Source organism: Hyperolius riggenbachi, chromosome 7, assembly GCF_040937935.1.
Source record: "Hyperolius riggenbachi isolate aHypRig1 chromosome 7, aHypRig1.pri, whole genome shotgun sequence".
In the NCBI taxonomy this organism is placed as follows: Eukaryota; Metazoa; Chordata; class Amphibia; order Anura; family Hyperoliidae; genus Hyperolius; species Hyperolius riggenbachi.
Window position 1 is genome coordinate 303,261,077 of NC_090652.1, and position 24,698 is coordinate 303,285,774.

Genomic DNA, 24,698 nt, shown 5'->3' on the forward strand with positions numbered 1-24,698 from the left:
GTAAGTTTTATGCTCTGTGTGCATGCAGCTGGGATTTGCTGCATGCTTCTCTACAAATAGAAGAGCATACAACTCACTTGGATGGTGCCGGCTTCACTTCCTTACATTTGTGTTGGCCCGGAGTGCTGCTGGACCTTAGCCCGACACATAAGCAGAGAAATATATGAGGAGCGCTCCACACCACTATTTATAAATGTATTTATTCTAAAAACGCAAACGCAATTGCTGCATAAAGCAGTTTTGTGAGTGTTTAGCGCTCTTCCTATACCTACCATTATAGCAAAAGAGTTTCACTTACCTGGGGCTTCTGCCAGCCCCCTGCAGCCATAATGTGCCCGCACCCTCCTGGAACGATCCTCCGGCCCCCTCAGTAAAGATTTTCTCGCTTTTGAAAACTGCAAAGCTACTTATGTAGCTCTTCTTGCCTTTGGCTGTGTAACTATCTATATTAGCTAAAGACATGTATTGCCTGGATTGTTTCTGCTTAACCACCTTAGCAGTATGGACGGGATCAGCTCGTCCATTACCGCCGCGGTGGATTGCTCAGCCCCTGGTGGGTCTTTTTTTTTACTTTTTTTTTTTTTAAAACATGCAGCTAGCACTTTAGTTCGATCTCCCGCCGTTCCACCGCTACACTCCACGAAAGAGGGCCCCCCCCCAGACCCTCAGCGCAGCCTGGACAATCCCAGCCAGGCTGCGCTACGGGTTGGATCGGGACTCCCCCTGACGTTATGACGTCAATGACGTCATTCCGATCGTCGCCATGGCGACGAGGGAAGTTCTAACAGGAAATCCCGTTCAGAGCGGGATTTCCTGTTGGGTATGATCGCTGGCGGCGATCGGTGGCGTGGGAGGGATGCCGCAGGGAGGGGGGAATCATGTAGCTAGTGCTAGGATAGCTACATGATAAAAAAAAATAGGTAAGAAAAAACCCACCCGCGGCCGAGTGCCGCAAAGAAATAAACCGCCAGGGTGGTTAAAGTGGACCTGAACTCAGAACTTCCTCTCTGCTCTAAAAGATAAGTAAAAGCATAAAAACCTTTATACAAAAACATTTCTTTGTTACAACTGATACAAATCCTGCAATAAATATGCATTGTGTCCACTCCCTGCTTTCATAGGAGCAGCTATAGGGTTAACATCCTGTGTTTACAAATTAGCTGTGTCTGCTGTGGGGAAGGAGATTCCTGAACTGACACAGCTGAGAGATCAAATTACAACCTGTGATTAGACACAGATGAGGGGGAATTAGGCAGAATAAACTTTCTAAATACATACAGCATTTCTTTACGTTTTACTTCTGTCCTGTGTAAGAGTTCAGGTCCACTTTAACAAATACTGACTACTCACTTCCTTTGAACTACAAATCCCACCTCCTTAAATAAACACATAGTTATTAATAATACCAGGAGGCTGGAAAATGTATTCAGGCATTCTTGCTATGGGCACCTTAGGGGTCACATGGTCACATCTGATTGCCCCGCCCATCCACGTAGAAGAGGAAGCAAGTTGCACTGCAATAGCAAGAACATCTGGGAGACACAACTAGTACTCCGCCCAGAGCTTCGCTTCTATACACTGTTTATATTCACTTATTAACCTAATCGCTATTAGAATTAGCATTTCCGTTTTTAGGCTTTAAAGCACACCTGAAATAGAGTCTGAAGTCTTGCAAATATCCTGTTTTTATTTGACATTCATCTTCAGCAATATCAGCATAGCTAAAATGCCGCATTCCCGCGGTAGAACGATGTAATTAAACCCCCCAAATACCGGGGCAAAATTCCACAACTTTCCAGGTCGTGGATTTTGCTGCCCGGGGAGGCAGAGCTTTGTCCTGTAGCTCTGCCTCCATTAGCCTATCCCCACCCCCCTCAGTGAAAGAAGACAGAGGGGCGGGGAGAGGCGGCGATCAGCGGGGATTGATGCGAGTAGAGGCGGAGCTACAGCACTAAGCTCTGCCTCTACCCGGAAGTGATACCCAAATTTTGCCCTGGGGATTTGGGGGTTTAATGATATCGTTTTGCCACGGGAATGAGGTGTTTTAGCTATTCTTATACTGCTGAAGATAAATGTCAAATAAAAAGAGGATTTTTAGAAGGCTTCAGTCTCTCTTGAAGTGAGAGGGATATGGAGGCAGGCATATGTATTTTCTTATAAACAATGCAAGTTGCCTGTCAGTTCTGCTGATCATCTGCCTCTAATAATGTAAGAGTGAACAAAGGCGCCAGCAGGATAAAAGGTTCTAAAAGGCTTAAAATCCCTCAGGAGGTGGTTGTGGACTCGCCTCCCCGAAGCAGACAAGATACCGTCAGTTTTATGACAACAGGTTTATTAATATACGCCAAAACAAACAGTGCAACGCGTTTCATGGGTATGTTCCCGCTTCCTCAGGCAATAAACAGATAGTAGTACACAGTATAGTCTCAAGGTCACAAATAGCGCCTCTGATCTGCCTCTAATACCTTTAAGGGCCGTACACACGCCCAACAAAAGCTGCCAAAAACAGACGGCCAACAGCGCGGAAAGGACTCCACCGGCAACCTCGTTGGAAAGACTTAGTTATTTGCAATATCAGTGTGCGGAAATGACAACTCATTTAAAATACTGCGCTTGCAAGTGCAAGTGACATTATGCACGACATGTCCACATTCAGTAGAACAATGTCATTAACTCATCAGCAGCTTCAATAGTTATCTCGTTTGAGATAAGTTGCATGGCTTTTGACCTCAGTTGACAGAAGGTCAGAAGGTTGTGCTGTTAATTCTTGGAATCCTTTGATCTCTCTCTACTTGCAGAAAATATAGAAACTGAAAGCAGAAGTCCTCTGTTATTGCCTCGTACTGCCCTCTAGTGACCAGTGACCGTGAATACACATTACAGCAGCAGTACTAATTAGAAGCAAAGGAAACATAAAAAATAAGAAATAAAAATAAGAAATAAAAAAAATGTGCTAAATTGGCCCAGCGCTCTTGCAAGCCTCTCAATAAATTGACTGCTAAAGGGTTTAACACAAATAAATATGGCAGCCTCCATATCCCTTCTCACTTCAAGTGTTCTATAAATAGAAGTACACCAACACTTTAAAGTAATCCTAAGACCAGAAGAAATTAAGAAAGGCTGTTTGAGCCCGTCCAGCCGGCCTTGCAGAAGCTCCTTATAATAAGCAGACGCAGCACGGCAGGCCTCATATTTAATTTAAAGCCTTACGTTTTCCTCCAGCCTTTCCATTAGTAAGCTCGGAAAATGACATGGAACACGATCGGAATGATCAAATAATAACAATGTGTCAAGCCGCCCCTTGGGCATCTGATATCCCTCAAGCCTCTCGGCCAATCGGAGTGCTGCTTTAGCCCGGCTCCTTATAGAGAGGGCAGCCTAGGAGTAACGTGCATGCCGATTGGCCGATCCTGACAGGATGACAGAAACCAGCTGCTCTCTTCCAGGACATGGAATGTTCCATGAGCGGAGATTCCACAGGGGGGTTGTAAATCAAGGAAGGATATAAAGAGGCAATGGAACATTATTTACACAAGCGGTATGGTGCTGCGAGGAATACATGGGAGTAATGTATGTTTTATTTACACTGGGAATCCAGGAAGATGTCCACAAACATATCCCGAGATATTTATAAGATTTATTCACTAAAATGTAACCGCAGAGTAATAAAGTCAGCCTCAGGCTTACTAAAAGGTTTGGAAATATTTAGCCTAAACTGCAAGATGAACATTAAATATGAACCCACGGCTGCCTCCATTCCGCACAAATAAATAGACATATACCGTGTTTCCCTGAAAATAAGACACTGTCTTATATTCATTTTTGCTCCAAAAGTTGTGCTAGGGCTTATTTTCAGAGGATGTCTTATTTTTTGTTTTGGGGGGGGGGGGGGGGGGGAGCACTGGTAGTTTTCCTATACAAAATGTATATACTGCATGCCACGCTGAAACACAAGCAGCATGCACAGAGCTTGTGGTTTGCAGATATTGGCTCTCACTTACAAGAAAGTGATTCTGCTGATAATGTGGGTAAGGGCCCTTTTCCACTAGCAATCGCTAGCGTTCACGCTGAACGCTAGCGATTGCTGAATCGCATTTAGCGGCGATTCCCCGACGTTTCGCGGCCGCGATTTTGCTATGCTATGCACTGCATAGCAAAATCGCGGCAAAAGTCGCTCCGCGGCGCGATCAAGTAAAAAATGAATCGCGGTAGTGGAAATGACCTACCGCGATTCCTATGTTAAAAAGCAAACCGTAGCGATTGTAAAATCGCTAGCGGTTTGCGTTTTTGCGATTCAGCCAGCGCAAACGCGCTGGTGGAAAAGGGCCCTAAGAGTCTATTTCTTTCAGGCAGAGAACTCTGTCGGGCTCCCCAGAGCTATGATAGGATAAGCTGTGTGTCCTGGGAAAAGGGGAAGTGCTGCTGCTGCTTATCACCACAGATCAGGGCTGGCTCCAACAAAAACACAAATTGCCTGACACACATGTACAGGACTGTAGAACTCACATTATACTGCTGCTCTCCTGTATCCAGGCTTTGTATTGAGCATGACTTGCTGGTGTCATGTGGGCTGCTGCTAGGGCTTACATTAGGGGGATGTCTTATATTTCAAGCATGCTAGGAATTCCTGCTAGGGCTTATTCTCAGGGGATGTCTTACTTTAGGGGAAACACAGTAAAAAGTCCACCACCACTTGTTTGGCTATATGTACTGTAAGTATAACAGAGTAAACCTAAGTGGTCCCCTTTAGTTTACTCTGCTAGAAGTATGGATAACTTCATCTAACGTTCCATAGGGCAACAAGCTGCTGTCCTAGGAAAACATTTCTCTGACCTTCACTGAAGGTTCACCCACTAGCTCCAAATAGAAACATTATATATTTATATGTAATATTTCATATTCACCAGGTTAAGATATTGAAATTATTTAGCGAAAACTGGGAGATGAACACTAAATATGTACCCACGGCTGCCTCCATTCGGCACAAATATACAAGTAAAAAGTCCACCCCCACTGCTTAATTCTCTACGTGGACTGTAGGTATAACAGAGTAAGCCCAAGTGGTCCCCTTTGGTTTACTCTACTAGAAGTATGTATAACTTAATATAATGTTCCACAGGACAACAGCTGCTGTCCTAGGAGCCTAAGAAATATATCTGGCCTTCACTGACGTTCCACCTACTGGCTCCAAATGGAAATATTAAATATTCATATGTAATATTTCATATTCACCAGGTTAAAACATTGAAAATATTTAGTCTATACTGGGAGATGAATGCTAAATATGTAGCCATACCTGCCTTCATCAAGCACAAATAAATATACAAATAAAAAGTCTGCCACCACCACTGCTTGATTGTGTACGTGTATTGTAAGTATAACAGAGTAAGCCTGAGTGGTCCCCTTTGGTTTACTCTGCTAGAACTCTTATAACTTCATCTAATGTTCCATAGAACAACAGCTGCTGTCCTAGGATCCTGACTCATTTCTCTGGCCTTCACCGAAGTTCCATCAACAGGCAGGCTGCAAATGGAAATAGTAAATATTATTATTTATTGTGTTTGTGCCAACATATTACACAGCACTGGAGAATAAACAGGGATATGTAATATTTCATACTCATCAAGTCAGTGAGCCTCATGAAGTATATTTGAGAAGCCAAAACCTGCCCAAACTTGTGAAAATCCCCCCGTCCCACCCACCCTGGGTGTCACGAAAGACAGATGTTACCCACCCAGGCATGGACTCTTCAAGACCTCAAGGTGTTTCTAGTAGGTGGCAAACAAGACATCAGGAGCAGGTCCATTAGTTCTGTAAGGTGGGACTTCCATGGATTTGATTTGTTTTACCAGAATATTTGAGGTTTACAAATCAAGCTACAGACTAACCAGCAAACTCATGGTGAACCAGAACTCACTGGAGTGTTTAAGGGGCTACAATAGTCCAAAAAGCAGAAAGCAAACTTTTGTTTTCCATAGCATTTTATTAAGGGGGCTTTTTGGACCATTGTAGCCCCCATCACACTCCTATGAGTTCTGGTTTACCATGAGCTTGCTGGGTAATCTGTAACTCTGGGTGTTTCAAGTCCTACCCCACAGAACCACATTAATCCATGCCATGCACTAATGAGGATCAATCAGTCCGAAACAGTCTGTATGCATGTTGGATTATTGTGGCTCTGTACTAATTACAAGCTGACACATCATTGCATTCCAGAGGATCTGGAGGTGTGTTTAGCTTCTAAGGGCAACACTCACTCCAACCTGAATTATCGCAAATACTTTCTGTTTTAAAGAGACACCGAAGCGAGAATAAATCTCGCTTCAGTGCTTATATTCAGCAGGGGCATGTGTGCCCCTGCTAAAACGCCGCTATCCCGCGGCTAAACGGGGGTCCCTTACACCCCAAATCCCCCCCTGCGAAATCTACGACCAACTTGGTCGTCGATTTTGCTGCTGTTGAGGCAGGGCTAACGGCTGCAGCCCTGCCTCTCAGTGCCGTCTATCAGCGGCGCATCGCCGCCTCTCCCCCGCCCCTCTCAGCGAAGGAAGACTAAGAGGGGCGGGGGAGAGGCGGAGGTACGCGCTGACAGACGCGCGTGAGGCAGGGCTGCGGCGGTTAGCCCTGCCTCAATCAGGAAGAGATCCCCGGGACTCCACGAGGGGATTTGGGAGGTAATGGACCCCCGTTTAGCCGCGGGATAGCGTTTTAGCAGGGGCACACATGAATATAAGCACTGAAGTGAGATTTATTCTCCCTTCAGTGTCTCTTTAAGAAAGCTTTTGAAAAACTTTTTTCCAAATCAAGCTAGAGACAGATTGAGGGGTGTTATCCTCGCATATGGTTATAGACCCCATGTGGTCCTCTGCTGATCTGAGCCAGTAACTGTGTGTCAGTAAGCAGAGGAGCAGACGTGCTTTCCCCAGAACATCGAATCATGTGAGTTGTAGAAGGGGAGATAGCAACCGCCAGCACGGTTATCAGGAAATTATCACTGATAGTCAACAAGCTGACACGTGCCCTTTACTGCCTGGATAAGAAATGTATGAATATGCATTCACTGCAACAACACGCGAGGATCAGAATGACATGCAAAAACGGAACAAAATGCCAAAAATGCAACTATATCCATATACGTGTGTAAAATGACAGCCCTAGTCCACCCTCTCGGATATTTAGCAAAACGTGAAAAGGATACTAAACATTACTCACAATATTATTATCATATATTTATATAGCCCAGCCATCTTCTGCAGAACTACAGAGTGCATAGTCATGTGACTGACTGTCCGCAGAGGAGCTCACAGTCTAATCCAGGCATGGGCAAACTTGGCCCTCCAGCTGTTTAGGAACTACAAGGCCCACAATGCATTGCAGGAGTCTGACAGCCACAGTCATGACTCATAAAGGCAAATGCATTGTGGGATTTGTAGTTCCTTAACAGCTGGAGGGCCAAGTTTGCCCATGCCTGGTCTAATCCTACCATAGTCAGTCTAATGTCCTACCAAATTATTATTATGTGTTTATATAGCACTGACATCTTCTGCAGCACTTTACAGAGTGCATAGTCATGTCACTGACTGTCCTCAGAGGAGCTCACAATCTAATCCTACCATAGTCATAGTGTAATGTCCTACCATATTATTATTATGTATTTATATAGCACTGACATCTTCTGCAGCACTTTACAGAGTACATAGTCATGTCACTGACTGTCCTCAAAGGAGCTCACAATCTAATCCTACCATAGTCATAGTCTAATGTCCTACCATATTATTATGTGTTTATATAGCACTGACATCTTCTGCAGCACTTTACAGAGTACATAGACATGTCACTGACTGTCCTCAGAGGAGCTCACAATCTAGTCCTATCATAGTCACAGCCTAATGTCCTACCATATTATTACAGTATTATGCATTTATAAAGCATTGATACCTTCTGCAGCACTTTACAGAGTACATAGTCATGTCACTGTCCTCAGAGAAGAACACAGTCTATTACAGCTAATAAGTAAAGACTTGCAAAAAAAAACATTGTTCGATGATCAGACAGACCGGTTCCCAGTGTCTAAGTGCTGTGCCGATGCTCAAAGTAGCACCACCGGCGATGGACATGTTAAATTCAGCCTCTCCGCAGAGTCCTGTGAGATCTCTCTGGATTTTGGCCTTGGTTCCTTTTTCCACAGTCAGGACAGGGCCGCTCCCCTGAAGGCAGATACTCCCCCTGGTTTTGGCCAATCTGGGCATAGTTGTCTGTTTCCGGCCGTGCCATTGCAGCTGAGGGGCTTTGCAGCAGAACGCGCTCCGCTGCCAGCGTATGGAAAGACTTATTCACCCGCTGATGGGTTCCCAGTCTCCAGGCTGAATCATCCCTGTAAAACTTCCCTACGGTGACTTCACTGCGATGCCTCATCAATTACTGCTGTCTACATGGATTGGGGGACTCTCCCGGGAACTCCCAGCCCCCCTCTATACTGAGGTGGAGGTCTATGATGGGTTTACATACCAACTCCAGAAAGAAAGTGGGTTTGGGGTGTTAATGCTTTATCAGTACCTCAGCTGAGGGGAACATCCTGTCCGGGTGACTCCATGGGAGTTCCTGGGGCTGTTACAAGTATTGTGGTGGTCCCAGGGGCAATAAAACGTGTTAGGGCTTCTATGTCGTTACTTTAAAGAAAAAAAGGCTTAGTCTTTTGGGGTCTCTCATTTCTGATACTGTTTTTAAGATTTACCTAATTAATGTTAGGACAAACAAAGGGGGGGGGGGGGGGGATTTTAAGAGATCAGGATAAAGACAACACCAAAATCCTACAATATGTTGGTGCTTTAATCACAATCAATCAATAAATAGATAAAGTGGTTCCCCACCTCTTAGATGATAAGCCTGTTGGGACAGGTCCTCTTCCCTCCTACTGTGCCTTGTGCCCCCCCCCCCCCAACACACACCTCTTAAGCAGGCCATACACTGGCTCGATTCCCGGCCGTTTCGACAGCAGATTCGATCCTGGGATCGAATCTGCTGCCAATCGTTTGCGGTAAACGCAGCCGCCGATCCGATTTCCTCCCGAAATCGGATCGGTCCGTCGATCGCGCCGTGCAGGAAATTACCCTCGATCGCCCGCGGGTAAAGTGCGCGTCGCTAGCGGAGGCCGATCCGATCAAGTATACATTACCTGAGGCTGGCTCCCGGGCGTCTTCTCCACGCTGCACGGCTCTGTTCCGGCTCCATCCATCCCGGCGCTTCCTGTGTCACTGCAGTGACCAGGAAGTTCAAATAGAGGGCGCTCTATTTGAACTTCCTGGTCACGGAGTAACACAGGAAGCGCCGTAATGGAGCCGGAACAGAGCCGTGCAATGCGGAGAAGATGCCCGGGAGCCAACATCAGGTAATGTATACGGGGGGGGGGGGGGGGGGGACAGGCGGCAGGAGCAGCTCAGCAGATGGTGAATCGGTTTCAGGCTGAAATCGATTCACAATCTGTTTGCAGTAAAGGCAGCCATACGATCCCTCTCTGATCAGATTCGATCAGATAGGGATCTGTCAGCTGGTCGATCTAATGGCACATCGACCAGTGTATGGCCACCTTTAGATTGTAAGCCTGATGGGACAGGTCCTCTTCCTGTATCCTGTGCTCCCTCACCTCTTACATTTTAACCCTGATGGGACAGGTCCTCTTTCTGTATCCTGTACTCCCTCACCTCTCAGAGTGTAAAGGTGGCCATACACTGGTCGATGTGCCATTAGATCGACCAGCTGACAGATCCCTATCTGATCGAATCTGATCAGAGAGGGATCGTATGGCTGCCTTTACTGCAAACAGATTGTGAATCGATTTCAGCCTGAAACCGATTCACCATCTGCTGAGCTGCTCCTGCCGCCTGTCCCCCCCCCCCCCCGTATACATTACCTGAGGCTGGCTCCCGGGCATCTTCTCCGCATTGCACGGCTCTGTTCCGGCTCCATTACGGCGCTTCCTGTGTTACTCCGTGACCAGGAAGTTCAAATAGAGCGCCCTCTATTTGAACTTCCTGGTCACTGCAGTGACACAGGAAGCGCCGGGATGGATGGAGCCGGAACAGAGCCGTGCAGCGTGGAGAAGACGCCCGGGAGCCAGCCTCAGGTAATGTATACTTGATCGGATCGGCCTCCGCTAGCGACGCGCACTTTACCCGCGGGCGATCGAGGGTAATTTCCTGCACGGCGCGATCGACGGACCGATCCGATTTCGGGAGGAAATCGGATCGGCGGCTGCGTTTACCGCAAACGATTGGCAGCAGATTCGATCCCAGGATCGAATCTGCTGTCGAAACGGCCGGGAATCGAGCCAGTGTATGGCCTGCTTAACCCTGATGGGACAGGTCCTCTTTCTGTATCCTGTACTCCCTCACCTCTCAGAGTGTAACCCTGATGGGACAGGTCCTCTTTCCTCCGGCTCCTACTGTACCCTGTGACACCCCCCCCCCCCCACACACACACACACACGCACACACACACACCTCAGATTGTAAGCCTGATGAGTCAGAGTCCTCTACCCCTCTTCAATAACTGTAAAGTTAAATGTTTTAAGCATGACTTTGTAAAGTGAAGGGGCCAGTCATGTTCCAGAGTGATCTATAGCCCAGCAGACCCTCCAATGGGCTGGGAGAAATGGCCCTGCACTCCAGCCCAGGCTCCAGGTAAACACCGCTGGAGTATATAAACATTGGGATCTCAAGTCCTGGCAGGACAGGAGGGACAGAGAGCGGTCAGGGCTGTTTACATACAAGCTGCTGAAGGCCGCGCAGTGACTTGGCGGGAGATCGAGAACAAGCCCAGCTCATCGTGAAAAGTGAGACGCTGCTGTAATCAGGACAAGGACAGCATGGAAAGCGATCCGGATTAACACTCTCAGCTCTGACAGCCCAGGAAGCAGCAGGGAACTCCGCCCAGGGAGCTGACAATCTAGCAGTGGCTGGATAGTGTGCTGGATAAGGGCCCTGCCTCTGACACAGGAGACCTGGGTTCAAATCTCAGCTTCCAGTTCAGTAAGCCAGCGCCTATTAAGTGAGGAGACCTTGGGCAAGACTCCCTAACACTGCTACTGCCTAGTGCCCTATTTTCTGGCTGAAATCAACCTGGCATGCTGAAAAATCTCAGTGGGTCACCGAATTGGGTGCATTAATAGCGGCAACGGCGTAACCGAATAGTGGTAACAGCGTCTGATTCCATTTGTGTGGAAATGGATTTAGATGAAATGGGGCCCCAGGCAAGACATCGGTTTTTGTGAACCACAGATGGTCACCTCTATTAGTAAGATTTGGTGGGGCCTAGCATCCACCCGGCCCCTAGACTCTCTCCAGGCCCTAGGTAACTGCCTAGGTTTGCCTTGGGAATGATCTGGCTCGGCCCAATTGTATATCAAACCCCCACCCGGCTCGTGGCGAGCGGTGCTGGCTAACCTGTCGAGCCGACATGTAAGTAGAGCAAGTATTTATCTACTTATATATGTCTTTTTTTTCTGAGATAGTATGGCTGACAGCTCCTCTTTAAATGACACCACTGCATGTACTGACATCACTACATGTACTGGTGTCACGTCAACCAGGAAAAGAGACGCCGGACACAGGAGGAGACGAGGAGTCGTGCCTGCATGATAGGTGAGCCTCCAACACTCAGCAGGGGCCTGGGATCTCACATACACTTGGGTGGGCAGCCCATACACAACAGGTGTTCTTTAGAGAAGCATCACTTGCCATAGACAAAGCTAGCGGGCTTCCTGCTCTCCGTTTCTGGAAGTGGTTGTTATGGTGAGCATAGAGTTGGTGGCACAATGCTAGGGTAAGGCTGCAGACTGGCGGTAATGTCCCCGACACCCTCTGACATGGCAGCTCAGCAGCCGCTGGGAATGTCTGCCAGTTCGTGACACAGCAGCTGCCCTGCTTGGCCGTCAGCGCTGCCGAAATTCCTGCCCATCAGAACACCCTGCTCTGAGCAAGGCAGAGAGACAACAAAATGTTCAGAAGTAAAGTTTATCGGGAAGTGTAAGTGGCAGGTGCCAAGTTCCACCGCCTCACTTTACACCCCCCATAGAGGGAGGCAGAGACCCCCCCCCCCTTCCCTCCTGACAGCAATAAATCACAGCCTGTGACATTTCCCCTGACGCCGGCCCTGCAAGATAAAACCTTTCCTCTTTATATCCCGACTGGCAGGAGTGGAGCTCTGCGCAGCAGGTAGTTGTGCCGGCTACCGTGCTTCCGCGCTATTTGTGTCCCCGTGTTGCCAGCCGAAACCATATCCCTATTTTAAAGGACAACTAAAGCCAGAGGCTGCCATATTTATTTCCTTTTAAACAATACCAGTTGCCTGGCTGTCCAGCTGATCCTCTCCCTCTAACATTTTCAGCCACAGACCCTGAGCAAGCATGCAGCAGATCAGGTGTTTCTGACAATATTGTCAGATCTGACAAGATTAGCAGCATGCTTGTTTCTGGTTTGATTCAAACACTACTGCAGCCAAATAGACTAGCAGGGCTGCCAGACAACTGGTATTGATTAAAAGGAAATAAATATGGCAGCCTCCATATTCTTCTCACTTCAGGTGTGATTTTAAGGGGAACCACTCTAATAGTTGAAAGGGACACCCGAAGCGAAAATAAACTAATGAAATAAACAATTGTATCTATCTTCCTTCTACTAAAAATGAATTTTAAGATATTCCACAGTTTTATTTTATGTTTAAATCTACTTTTTAAGGTTTAACTGTTTTATTGTTTTTGTTCAATGACACATTCATAGAAGTATGTCAGAGCTAAAATCTATGAACTATCACCCCTTTTTATCTCTTTCCTGCTCTCAGAAGCCATTTTCTGCTAGGCAAGTGTTTTATAGTTGGAATTTCTTATCAGTGAGGGTCACACTGTAGTCACTTCCTGTCTGAGTCAGCCACTTACATACCTGATATTTAAAGGGAACCTAAACTGAGAGGGATCTGGATGTTTCCTTTTAAACAATACCAGTTGCACGGCAGTCCTGCTCCTCTCTTTGGTTACAGTAGTAAGTGGACTACAAGCACTCTACAAGCACTACCCGCTATGCCAATGCTCAAAATTAGGTGAAACCTGGCTTTTAAATGCAAGTGAAAAGAGCAGCTTACGGCATCCCGGCGCCAAATCCATCCATAAACAGAGATCACCCCAAACTGAAGCAGCCGAGCACGGACTTAGAAAGGCAATTGACGGCAATTCCAAAACTCGCTACCCCAGTGAAAGTGGATGGACTTGAGCCCACTGGAGCGATTGTGTTTTAGCCAAATCACAATTTCGAAACTCACAATCACACTAATATAAACTATTACATCAAAATCCCCGTTGTCCGGAACGCAAGGCACCTGGAAGTCTCAACTAACCGGCATGCCTGAGGGGATAACAGGGACTTTGTTTACTTACCGAGCCTCCAGCCACATCTAGCAGCCTTCCTTCAGCACCTAGCGGGCTCCTAGAAGCTTTCATGCACGCAAGTCGATGTGTCACGTGACTTGATGCGGGTCAGGTGACACAACAGCTTGCATGCATGGGGGAAGCAGGAAAGCCGCTGGGAGATCGCTAGGTGCTGCAGGAAGGCTGCTAGATGTGGCTGGAGGCTCGGTAAGTATTAGGGGAGGAGCTTTGTGCTTTTTAGGCAGGTTGCTCAAGCACTGGTACGCCAATGTTACTAATGGTGGTAATAAATGGTACGATGACCAGCGTTACAGTGGTGAGAATGACTGCCTACTGTCTGTAACTTACATAACCAGCAGAAAAATACATTTTTTTCTTTCCGTTTTCCACCCAGCCTATTGGCTCAAAAGAGCTTATATCCGGCCGCAGTGCTGTGTACACAGAGCAGTATGAGAACACGGCCTTCAAAGTGACTTTCTTTTATGGAATGTGACCTCGGTCTCCACCCTCTTTTGAAACACAGAGACCTCCGCCCTGGTGAGACTCGCTGACGACCCGCCGGAGTTAGGAAATTCGGGAGAAGCTGCCATTGGAATATCTCAGGTCAGCTGGCTGAGCGCAACTCTTTCCTCTGACTTTCCACTCTGAACTGAGTGACTCGCCCAGCAGGGGGCGCTACAGATGCTACTCTGATGTACCGCCAAAATCCCAAACCAGTCACACCCCTGACACTCAGACTCTGTATCATTTCCTAAGTCCATCTATGGCAGTGATAGCTAACCTTGGCACTCCAGCTGTGACAAAACTACAAATCCCATCATGCCTCTGACTCCCCGATTTATGCTTAGAGCTGTCAGAGTATTGAAATGCCTCATGGGACTTGTAGTTCCACCACAGCTGGTGGTTAGCCATCACTGATCTATGGTATACAATGATTAAAGGATGCCTGCAGTGAAAGGGATATGGAGGCTGCCATATTTATTTATTTTTAAACAATACTAGTTGCTTGGCTTGTTTTCATCAGTTGGCTGATGGTGTAATGGTTAAGGGCTCTGCCTCTGACACAGGAGACCAGGGTTCGAATCTCGGCTCTGCCTGTTCAGTAAGCCAGCGCCTATTCAGTAGGAGACCTTTGGCAAGTCTCCCTTACACTGCTACTGCCAATAGAGCGCGCCCTAGTGGCTGCTGCTCTGCTCTGGCGCTTTGAGTCCGCCAGGAGAAAAGCGCAATATAAATGTTATTTGTCTTGTCTTGTCATCTTCACAGAAAATATACAGAATAGGGCAGCCCTACAACGTTCTCCATTGAAGAGGTAACACGGTAATCTGGGCTGTACTAGGGTCAGACAGCAAAACACAGAACATTTTTACAGTAGTTTTGGAACTATGGTAGCATTTAAAGGGGAACTTAACTGAGAGGGATATAAATGTTTCCTTTTAAACAATACCAGTTGCTTGGCAGTCCTGCTAATCTCTATGGCTGCAGCATACCTCCCAACTTTTTGAGATGAGAAAAAGGGACAATTAAGCCACGCCCCTGCCACACCCCTGGCCACGCCCTCACAGCGCCTCTAGTCACGCATACCATAAAGATTTCATAAGAAACATGTTGTTTTATAATTCACACCGCACTGGTCCTTTCTATCCTGGTTCATTTTCCTTCATAGTAACATTTTAAAATTAGTAATATATCAATTTAAAGGTTGGGAATAAAGTTTAGAGTCAATCAAACACATTTTTGTATAGAAATATATATATATATATATATTTACATAGAAAGAGGGACAAATGAGGGTGAAAGAGGGACAAATGAGGGTGAAAGAGGGACAGGGCTCCCAAAAAGGGACTGTCCCTCCGAAAAAGGGACAGTTGGGAGCTATGCTGCAGTAGTGTCTGAATCACATGCCTGAAACAAGCATTCAGCGAAACCAGTCACACTTCAGTCAGAGCACCTGATCTGCATGCTTGTTCAGGGTCTACGGCTAAATGTATCAGAGGCAGAGGATTAGCAGGACAGCCAGGCAATCTGCTTTGTTTAAAAAGTAAATAAATATGGCAGCTTCCATACACTTCTCACTTCAGATGTAATATTAAATGTTAGGAATACTGAGTTTCATTCAGATTTCATCCACTAAATGCTGCACCTGAGCGGGTGTGTGCGAGGGGTTAAACTTACCCAGCAGCCTTCTTCTTTAACCCGTCCTATGCTGCATTCCAAGCCGCAGTCACGTGACTACAAACACTTCCTCCTTCCGGGTTGAAGGAGGAAGTGTAGAAGTCACGTGACGCGTCTTGGAATTCATTTGGATTTCATCTGAATCCAAATTGTATCCGGAGCTCATCCCTGGTGGTAGTAGGAGAAGGTGCTGACAAGTATTGGAGCTGGAAAGCTGTAAATTTTGGGGTTTATAGAGCTATTTGTCTATATTGAACGATACAAAAATCAACTGCCTATGGTTTTCACTTATCTTTTTTTTCTTGGTCCGAGGTGAACATGGCAGCATCTCCAAAGAAGGTCAGTGTGGAAGAGCTGAAGACCATAATCAAGTCCCTGCGTCTCCAAGGAAGAGGTGCAGAGTGGCCCTTTATATGCAACAGTTACGGTAAATGTTGGGTTGTCCATTTTTAAACTGCCCATTTCAGCATTGAAAGTGAGAAACCCAGTGGAAGGCCCGTCTCTGCAAATGTGAAAGCCACCCATGACGTGATCATGGAGGGCCAACCAATATCAGTCCAAAGTATTGCTACACACCGGGTTTTTTCAGCATAGACACACTTTTTCTCGACCCAAAATGGGGGGAAAGAGTCACTGTATCTTATATTCTAAATACAGGGAGTCCCAGACTTATGAAAGCCCAACGATACGAGCCACCGACCTGCCAGGCTCACCTAATCAAAGACTCTGTGGGTTAGGTGAGCTGTGCTGCTGCTGCTTTCTATTTATTCAGGGGGAGCACAGGAGGACACAGGGAGTGGAGGAGACACGAGGGACAGAAGGGGACATATGGAGGACAAAAGGGTACGGAAGGGGAACACATGGGGGACAGAAGGGGACACATGGGGGACAGAAGAGGCCACATGGGGTCAGAAGGGGCCACATGGGGCACAGAAAGGGACACATGAGGTACAAGGGGGACACAATAATTAGGGGAGAAAATCTACAAGACACTACTGGACCATGGACGTACCAAGTTTAGTATTTCTCTTCCCTGGGTTTTGCCTTCTAACCCTAACACCTAGGGTCTTATATACTGAAAAATACGCTGTCTATATCACGTAAGAGAGTTGGTGCCATTATCCAAAACGACTTGTAAATAAGACAACTTGCCGCAAAGTGGATCCCGAAACTGACAACCGAACTGCAGAGTAAAACCCCCCATGGAATGTCTTTCCCGGGCATGCCCTATATAGCGTGGGGTTACGAGAGGAATACACCTGCTATTAATCACACATATGGGAGCGTTGAGAATACTTTCCATATGATCGTCTGCTATGGCAGCCTCCAAACAAAACAGCCGTAAACACGCTTTACAATCGTCAGCTCTTCCATCTGGAGGAGATTTTCACGTTGTCTTTATGGGTTACTCATTTTTAAAGATTATTAAAGGAATTCCTCCCTTATAATGAATACAACAATACGGTTTTACGTTATGCACAGCAGAAGATCGCGCGTAAGAAGCATCTATTTACCGGCGCTTGCATCAAATTTTTCAGAGGGCGAAATTTTAGAAAACCAAAAATACATCTTATCGCTTTGATTTCAGTTGATTTGATTGTGTTGATCAGATGAGCCAGGGATCTGTTGCCCCAACAAGGCTGGATCGGTACGGAGGGCCGTTCACCAGCACTCATCCCATAATGCTCAGCACGACCTCTAACCTGAATTCAGTTGGCCGGTAGAGATGGCGTTTCTTGTGGTGCCCATGTTTGCTCACCTATATTTGCGTTGGGACGTGCAGGTTCATGAACGCCATTGGCCAGCTTTAGTTAGGAGGTCGCGCTGGATACTGTGGAATGGAAGTTTGCCGCGCCGGACCGATACCGAGACGAACTCACATCAATATTGATTAGAAAACGTTTTGTTAGTGGACTAATTCGAAAGTTGCTCAGAGTGTTGGGAAATCTCTTTTTGATTTTTGGCAGATTACTACAAAAATTTAAGTTAAGGAGCCCATACATTACCCAACATTGTGTTGCAATCAACCTTCTGATTCAATAATGTTATTGAATCAGAAGAGACTAGGTGCCACAACATGGCCACTTGAAAATTTTTTTTTTTAATCAATTTAGGTCCAAAATCGGTAGAAAGAGTCGATCAGGAATGCTTGCAAAATCTCTGTCGGGTGTGCACCGTTATTGGCGTTCAATACTGGGACCACATTATATATTGGGAGTGGAGGCAGGATGATTTTGAGAAGTTTTCATGCTGATATCTATAGGAAATCTGTTTGCAGTATGTGGGCAGATTCACTCAGAGAGGGATAAATCTAATGATCGATCTGACCATACATCGAGTGATGTATGGCCACCTATAGAATCAAGTAGGCAATGTGATAGAGGATCAGTCACTTTAACTGAGAGTGATATGGATGTTTCCTGTTAAACAATACCAGTTGCCTGGCAGGCCAGTTGATCTCTGTGACTGCAATAGTGGCTGAATCACACCCTGAAACAAGCATGCAGCTAATCCAGTCTGACTTCAGTCAGAGCACCTGACCTGCATGCTTGTTCAGGGGCTGTTGCTAAAAGTATTAGAGACACAGGATCAGCAGGCGATTCAGGCAACTGGTATTATTTTAAAAGGAAAAAATCCATATCCTTCTCAGTTTAGGTTCCCTTTAAGGATCATTCGCTTGCGGTATCAGGACAATATCCATGGCCGGTTCTGGACTTTTTGCTGCCTGAGACAAACTTGTGAGGATGCGCCCCCTCCTCAGTCAGGACAGCAGTGCCACCCCCTCCCTTCTGCCGTGCAAGTCAAATGAAACACTGCTGATCTCCCCACCCCCCTCCTCACTCACTGTCAGACTCCTCACACAGCACAACAAGCTGCTTTTCCCCAATGCTGCTCTTCTGCCTCCCTGCTCCTCGCTCACTGTCAGACTCCTAATATACCACAACAAGCTGCTTTTCCCCAATGATGCTCTCCTGTATCCCCCCTCCTCACTCACTGTCAGACTCCTAACACACCACACCAAGCAGCTTTTCCCCAATGATGCTCTCCTGTATCCCCCCTCCTCACTCACTGTCAGACTCCTAAAGAACCACAACAAGCTGCTTTTGCCCAATGATGCTCTCCTGCCTCCCCCCTCCTCACTCACTGTCAAACTCCTAACACAGCACAACAAGCTGCTTTTGATGGTCAATGATGGCCTCTTCACCTCACTCTTCTCCTACTCTGACTGCATGCTGTTAGTGTAAACACAGTACAAACATGCTGCCCCTGTAATCTTTGCGGCTGATGCAAAGGTTTCACCTTGCTTCATGAGAGAACCGGCCCTGCCAATATCAGCCCATGTATGGTTATGGTATTTGCCCTGGTATATAAAAAAAATTGCCACAAGCTTTCTGAACAGAATCCAACTTCATTAAGTTTTTCCCCAGATTTATCTCATCTTTTTTTTACAAAATACCTTTTCAGCACATAGCAAACCAAAAAGTACTAACGAGCAGGTGTGGAATGTAGCGTCACACTGAGGCTCAGTTCACAATGACGGCTATGAAGGAACACAATAGTGAGGATGTCCCAACAGTGAGCATGGACACCTGGCTGGGTGAAGAGCTCAAACCTCCCACTAGGCTATAGAAACGGTCATGATGGGAATTGCAGGGCAGTGTTTACTGAGTCATCACTAGCCCCCATTTATTTCTACTTTAGTAAAGTATTACTACAATTATAATCATGATAAACCCCAAATTGGCCACCTACCTTCCATGCTGTCCTCTCGATGAGCGTTAAAGTTATCGTATGAGTCCCAACGGATCAGCGGGTCGGACGTGTTGTAATCGACAGAGACGCTGGGCCCATTCTCCAGATGTTCCATGCCTGTTGGAGAGACTGCCTGTTAGAGAGTGTCACAGAGCAATACAGCAAGAGCACCTGTTCGTTAGAGAAAAGCAGAATCTCTTGGTGAACTTTAGCCATGTCCAGCCTATCCAGCGACTAGGAACCTGTGACATCACAGCCCCACAATGCATTGTGTGTTCTAGATTTATTTATAGAGGTGGTGTGTCTCGGGCAAGGCTGCTGCTCCATCTACCGCCACTGCTCTGGTCAGAGGTGTGATAGTCTGTGTGGTCCAGGAACACCACCAAATCCCACATTCTCCGCTACATGGAGTTCAGAACCTTTGTGTGTTTATGTTCCGTGCTTGGCTGGAAAGAATGTGCGGTGTACAAAGGAGGGTGAAGGATCGTCCTGCTAATCGGCCTCCGGGGGCTGCCTTTATCCAGATGTAGTAGCGGGGCAAGTTCATGGAGCAACTATGTTTTGTACAATTGGGATCTTGGGCTTGGCTCCCAACTACGACCCTATGGGCCTCATTAACTAAAGGCTCTCCAAGAATCACTATTGTGAAAAATTTTAACACTTAGATTTTGTTCACATATAAAATCGAAATTGCAAACGCCAGTGTTTTGCGATTTTGTGAGCGATTTTTCCCCCCTCCTGGCGCTTACCTGTACGCTACAATTTTGTATAAAGTGCTTTTCAAAGCGCTTTTGCAGAGCGATTTGTTTTTTTACTTCCTGACGCAAGTCAGGAAGTGAACTATTTGACTCGTAAAAGAATAAATATAATGTATTTATTCTTAAGAGCGCGAATGCAATCGCCGCACAAAGCGATTTTAAAAGCGTTTTTCCTATACCTTCCATTGTAGAAAAATCACCCTAAAAATTGTACTTGCAGCGCTTTGCTGAGCGGGAAGCCGACGGATCGCGCTGTTATGAAATAGGAATTCATTGCACAAACGTTTTTAGGGAGATTTTTTAAAATCACTGGCCTTGAAAAAACGTGTGAACGAATCCTTAAAATACATGTGAACACAAAAAGATGGGAAGTATGTTTCTTCCAGAGTAAAATGAGCCATACATTACTTTTCTCCTATGTTGCTGTCCCTTCCAATAGTTAGAAGAAATCTGATGGAACTGACAGGTTTTTGACTAGTCCATTTGTTCATGGTTGATCCTCAGTATTTAATTTATTCTTTACAAAAGCACTCCATGGAAAGGATCTATATAAAGATACAGGACACACCCCCACCTCTTTGCACACTATTCGGGCAGTTGGACAGAGCAACTGTCATTCACTAAGCGCTTTTGAAAATAAAACCCAGAGAATCCCCCAGGAGATGAGCAGGATCCAAAACCTATCAGTTCTGTCAGCCTTCAACTACCTACTGTAAGGCCTCTTACACAGTGTGACGTTAAAGTCTCACGTTATAAAATTATATAACGCAAACTAACGCACAGCAATACAAAGTCTGTGCGACATTTACAGTGCACACGTTGTGTTGTGTGTAACGTGTAGCAATATTTAGAAAGTGCTGCATGTTGTGCATTTAGATAGACATTTGCTGTGTTGTGTGTGTTGCACATGCTCAGTAAGTTGTTTTTTTTCTTTAAATGTAACGCATGCGCCGTTTTCGTTCCATCAGTATGCAACGAAAACGGCGCACCAAGAGTCAAATAACGCAGTACAAAATACCGTCCAATTTTATAATCTAGATGCGCTGCGTTAGGGGCACGTTGTGCGACTTTAACGTCGCATCAAACGCAACGTCCCACTGGGAAAGAGGCCTAAGTGACGGCAACCTAGGAGAAAAGTAATTTATAGCACATTTTACTCAGGGAGAAATTGTACTTTTTATGTATTTTCAAGTATTTTTAAATTTTACAATAATTTACAATAGTGGTCCTTTAAAGAGAACCCGAGGTGTGTTTAAAGAATGTGATCTGCATACAGAGGCTGGATCTGCCTATACAGCCCAGCCTCTGTTGCTATCCCAAACCCCCCTAAGGTTCTCCTGCACTCTGCAATACCTCATAAATCACAGCCGTACTGTGAGGCTGTGTTTACATCTGTAGTGTCAGTCTCAGCTGCTCCCCCGCCTCCTGCATAGCTCCGGTCCCTGCCCCTGTCCCTTCCCTCCAATCAGCAGGGAGGGAAGGGATGCAGGCGGGGACCAAAGTTCTGCAGGAGGCGGGGAGAGCAGCAGACTGACACTATAGAGATAAACACAGCCAGCTCTGACAAGCTGTTTGTCAGCAGCATGGCTGTGATTTATGAGGGATTGCAGAGTGCAGGGGGACCTTAGGGGGGTTTGGGATAGCAACAGAGGCTGGGCTGTATAGGCAGATCCAGCCTCTGTATGCAGATAATATTCTTCAAACCCACCTCGGGTTCTCTTTAAGACAATGATCACTGGAAATATAAAAAGAATACAAAGGAGACTGCACATTGAATACACATATGTTCGTTATCTCATCTGTGCAGCACCTGTGCTGATGTGTATGGTTGCTTCCCTGTCCCACTAGGAGACACCAGGGGGTGGGTTTTGATAAATGCTGTTTGAACAAAGCCGTAATTGAAAATGGATTCTCCCTGACACTTAACTCTTTTTGCCGATAGACTGAGGTGCCAAAAGGCACAGGAGGGCTTAATGCTGGCTGTGAATTCTCCCTATTCTGTGAACAGTGCTGTCATCACCCAGCAGATGGCAGGTCCCATGCAGGCAAATATATGGGCATCAAAACAGTTGCTACAAGAAAGAAATAGTGTCCTATAAGCAGACTTCCTTGCGTTTTTGTTCTTTTGATTTGGGATGAACAGTAGGCTTACTCCCAATAGAGAGGATTCTCCCATTTAAGTTGTATCTATTGGCAAAGGTTTTGTTTGTGTTTTGATATCTGTTTTTCAGTAAACATTGTAAGAAGCCTGTACAGTGCAAATAACCCTAGTGAGCAAACATTTATTAGTGCAACATCACTGAGCATGCTGGTGCTTGGTAAATTAATAACAACATGCAAAGATGAAATCAGAATTACCTTGTATCTTCTCAGGACCATAAGAGAAAACAAATTCCACTTTTCCATATTCTGGGAAACGTTCATCTGGAGGGGAAAAACATATGTGCGATCATTTTAAGATCTAGGCCCAGTGTTACAGAATTAAGACTTACAGATGATGAAACAATGCACTCAAAACAGGAAGACTCTTTACTAAAAAACTAAATGCCTCCAAATAACTTAAAGAGACTCCGTAACAAAAATCGCATCCTGTTTTTTATCATCCTACAAGTTCCAAAAGCTATTCTAATGTGTTCTGGCTTACTGCAGCACTTTCTACTATCACAGTCTCTGTAATAAATCAATGTATCTCTCTCTTGTCAGACTTGTCAGCCTGTGTCTGGAAGGCTGCCAAGTTCTTCAGTGTTGTGGTTCTGCTATGAACTCCCCCTTCCAGGCCCCTCTATGCACACTGCCTGTGTGATATTTAGATTAGGGCAGCTTCTCTCTTCTCTCTTATCTTTTACAAGCTGGATAAATCGTCCTCTGAGCTGGCTGGGCTTTCACATACTGAGGAATTACAGACAAGGGCAAAGCTGTTTGCAGGAAGAAAAGAGCAGCCTGAAACTTCAGTGCATGAGAACTGCAGGGAGAAAGAAACACACAAATGATCTCTTGAGATTCAAAAGGAAGGCTGTATACAGCCTGCTTGTGTTTGGATGTATTTTCTATGTGTGGACATACTGTACATCAACCTACTTCCTGTTTTGGTGGCCATTTTGTTTGTTTATAAACAAACTTTTTAAAACTGTTTTTAACCACTTTTAATGCGGCGAGAAACGGCAAAATTGTGACAGAGAGTAATAGGAGATGTCCCCTAACACACTGGTATGTTTACTTTTGTGTGATTTTAACAATACAGATTCTCTTTAAGGTGTAACTCCAACCAAAGAAATGGGACTTTGCTGCTTTCTGTGAGGCCAGATGGAAATCCAGCATCAAATTAGCATCATAATTGAGGGCCCGATTCCATATGTGCGAATCTGCATGCGTTTTTCTGCATGCAGATTCGCATAACCAATACAAGTGGATGGGCCTGTTTCCACTTGTCAGAAATCCTGTGCGGTTTTGTGTGCAGGAAAAATCTGCACGGCAGAGCCATCAGATTCGCATACAATGTATTTAATAGGAAATTTGCATGCATTTTCGTATGCGAAAATACAGCAAATGCGCGGGCGTTTTTGCATAAAAAACGTTTTGCGCTTTCTGCGACTAATTCGCACTGCACAAGTGGAAACGGGCCCTAAGAGCTCTTTAAATTAAATGCTACCATTATAGTTTCAAAACTGCTGTAAAAATGTTTTGTGTTTTGCGGTTTGATGCCACTTACACTCTTCAATGGAGAACGTTGTAGGGCTGTCCTATCATTTCACTTTCATTCTGTTTATTTTCGGTGAAGGCGATAACTCATGAGATTCTGTTAATTAGTCTTTAAAGATGTATCTTCAAATTCATTCAGTCAAACCTTATATGCACTCAGTTGTATCTAGCGTCCCTTTATACCCTGGATTGTATGGGACAGGTCCTCTTCCCCTCCTACTGCATCCTGTGTTCCCCACCTCAGAATGTAAGCCTGATGGGACAGGTCCTCTTCCCTTCCTACTGTCTACTGTGTTCCGTCACCGCTTAAAGTGAACCAGAGACGAAGCACCCTCATGTATTTTACCCTTTGACGACCAGCTAACGCCGATTGGCGTAAACTGGTCGTCTGCGGGTTACCATCGATCGAGCGGCCTTTCCATGTCAGTTCACGGAGGGTGTCTCCGTGAACAGCCGGAGAGCTGCCGATCGCGGCTCACCGGCAAAATGTAAGCATGCGGGGAAGAAATCCCTGCTGTTTACATCATACGGCGCTGCTGCGCAGCAGCGCCGTAGGGCAGATCGGCGATCCCCGGCCTCTGATTGGCCGGGGATCGCCGGCATCTGATAGGCGGAAGCCTATCCTACAATGCGCAGGACGGAACTCCGTCCTGCGCATTACGGAGAGAGGGAGGGAGGGAGGTAAGGAGGCAGAGGGCGGAAATGGCTGCGGAGGGGGGCTTTGAGGAGCCCCCCCCCCGCAAAACGCAAATGGCCGGCGGCGATCAGACCCCCCCCGGCAGGACATCCCCCTAGTGGGGAAAAAAGGGGGGGGGAAGTCTGATCGCCCTGGCATAATACTGATCTGTGCTGCGGGCTGGAGAGCCCACGCAGCACAGATCAGGCAAATCACCCCT

At 46.2% G+C, this 24,698-nt stretch overlaps 1 protein-coding gene across 11 annotated transcripts in view; it reads right to left on the reverse strand.

The window, feature by feature from the left end:
* TNS1 (tensin 1) overlaps nucleotides 1-24,698 on the reverse strand; it is a 608,338-nt gene that overhangs the window by 114,295 nt on the left and 469,345 nt on the right. For all 11 annotated transcript variants that reach the window (XM_068246095.1, XM_068246100.1, XM_068246098.1 and 8 more), the window contains 2 exons: nucleotides 22,462-22,527; nucleotides 19,346-19,462 (listed from right to left, as the gene is read on the reverse strand). In XM_068246095.1, coding sequence (XP_068102196.1) covers nucleotides 19,346-19,462; nucleotides 22,462-22,527 — 183 coding nt within the window. The remainder of the gene's footprint in view (nucleotides 1-19,345; nucleotides 19,463-22,461; nucleotides 22,528-24,698) is intronic.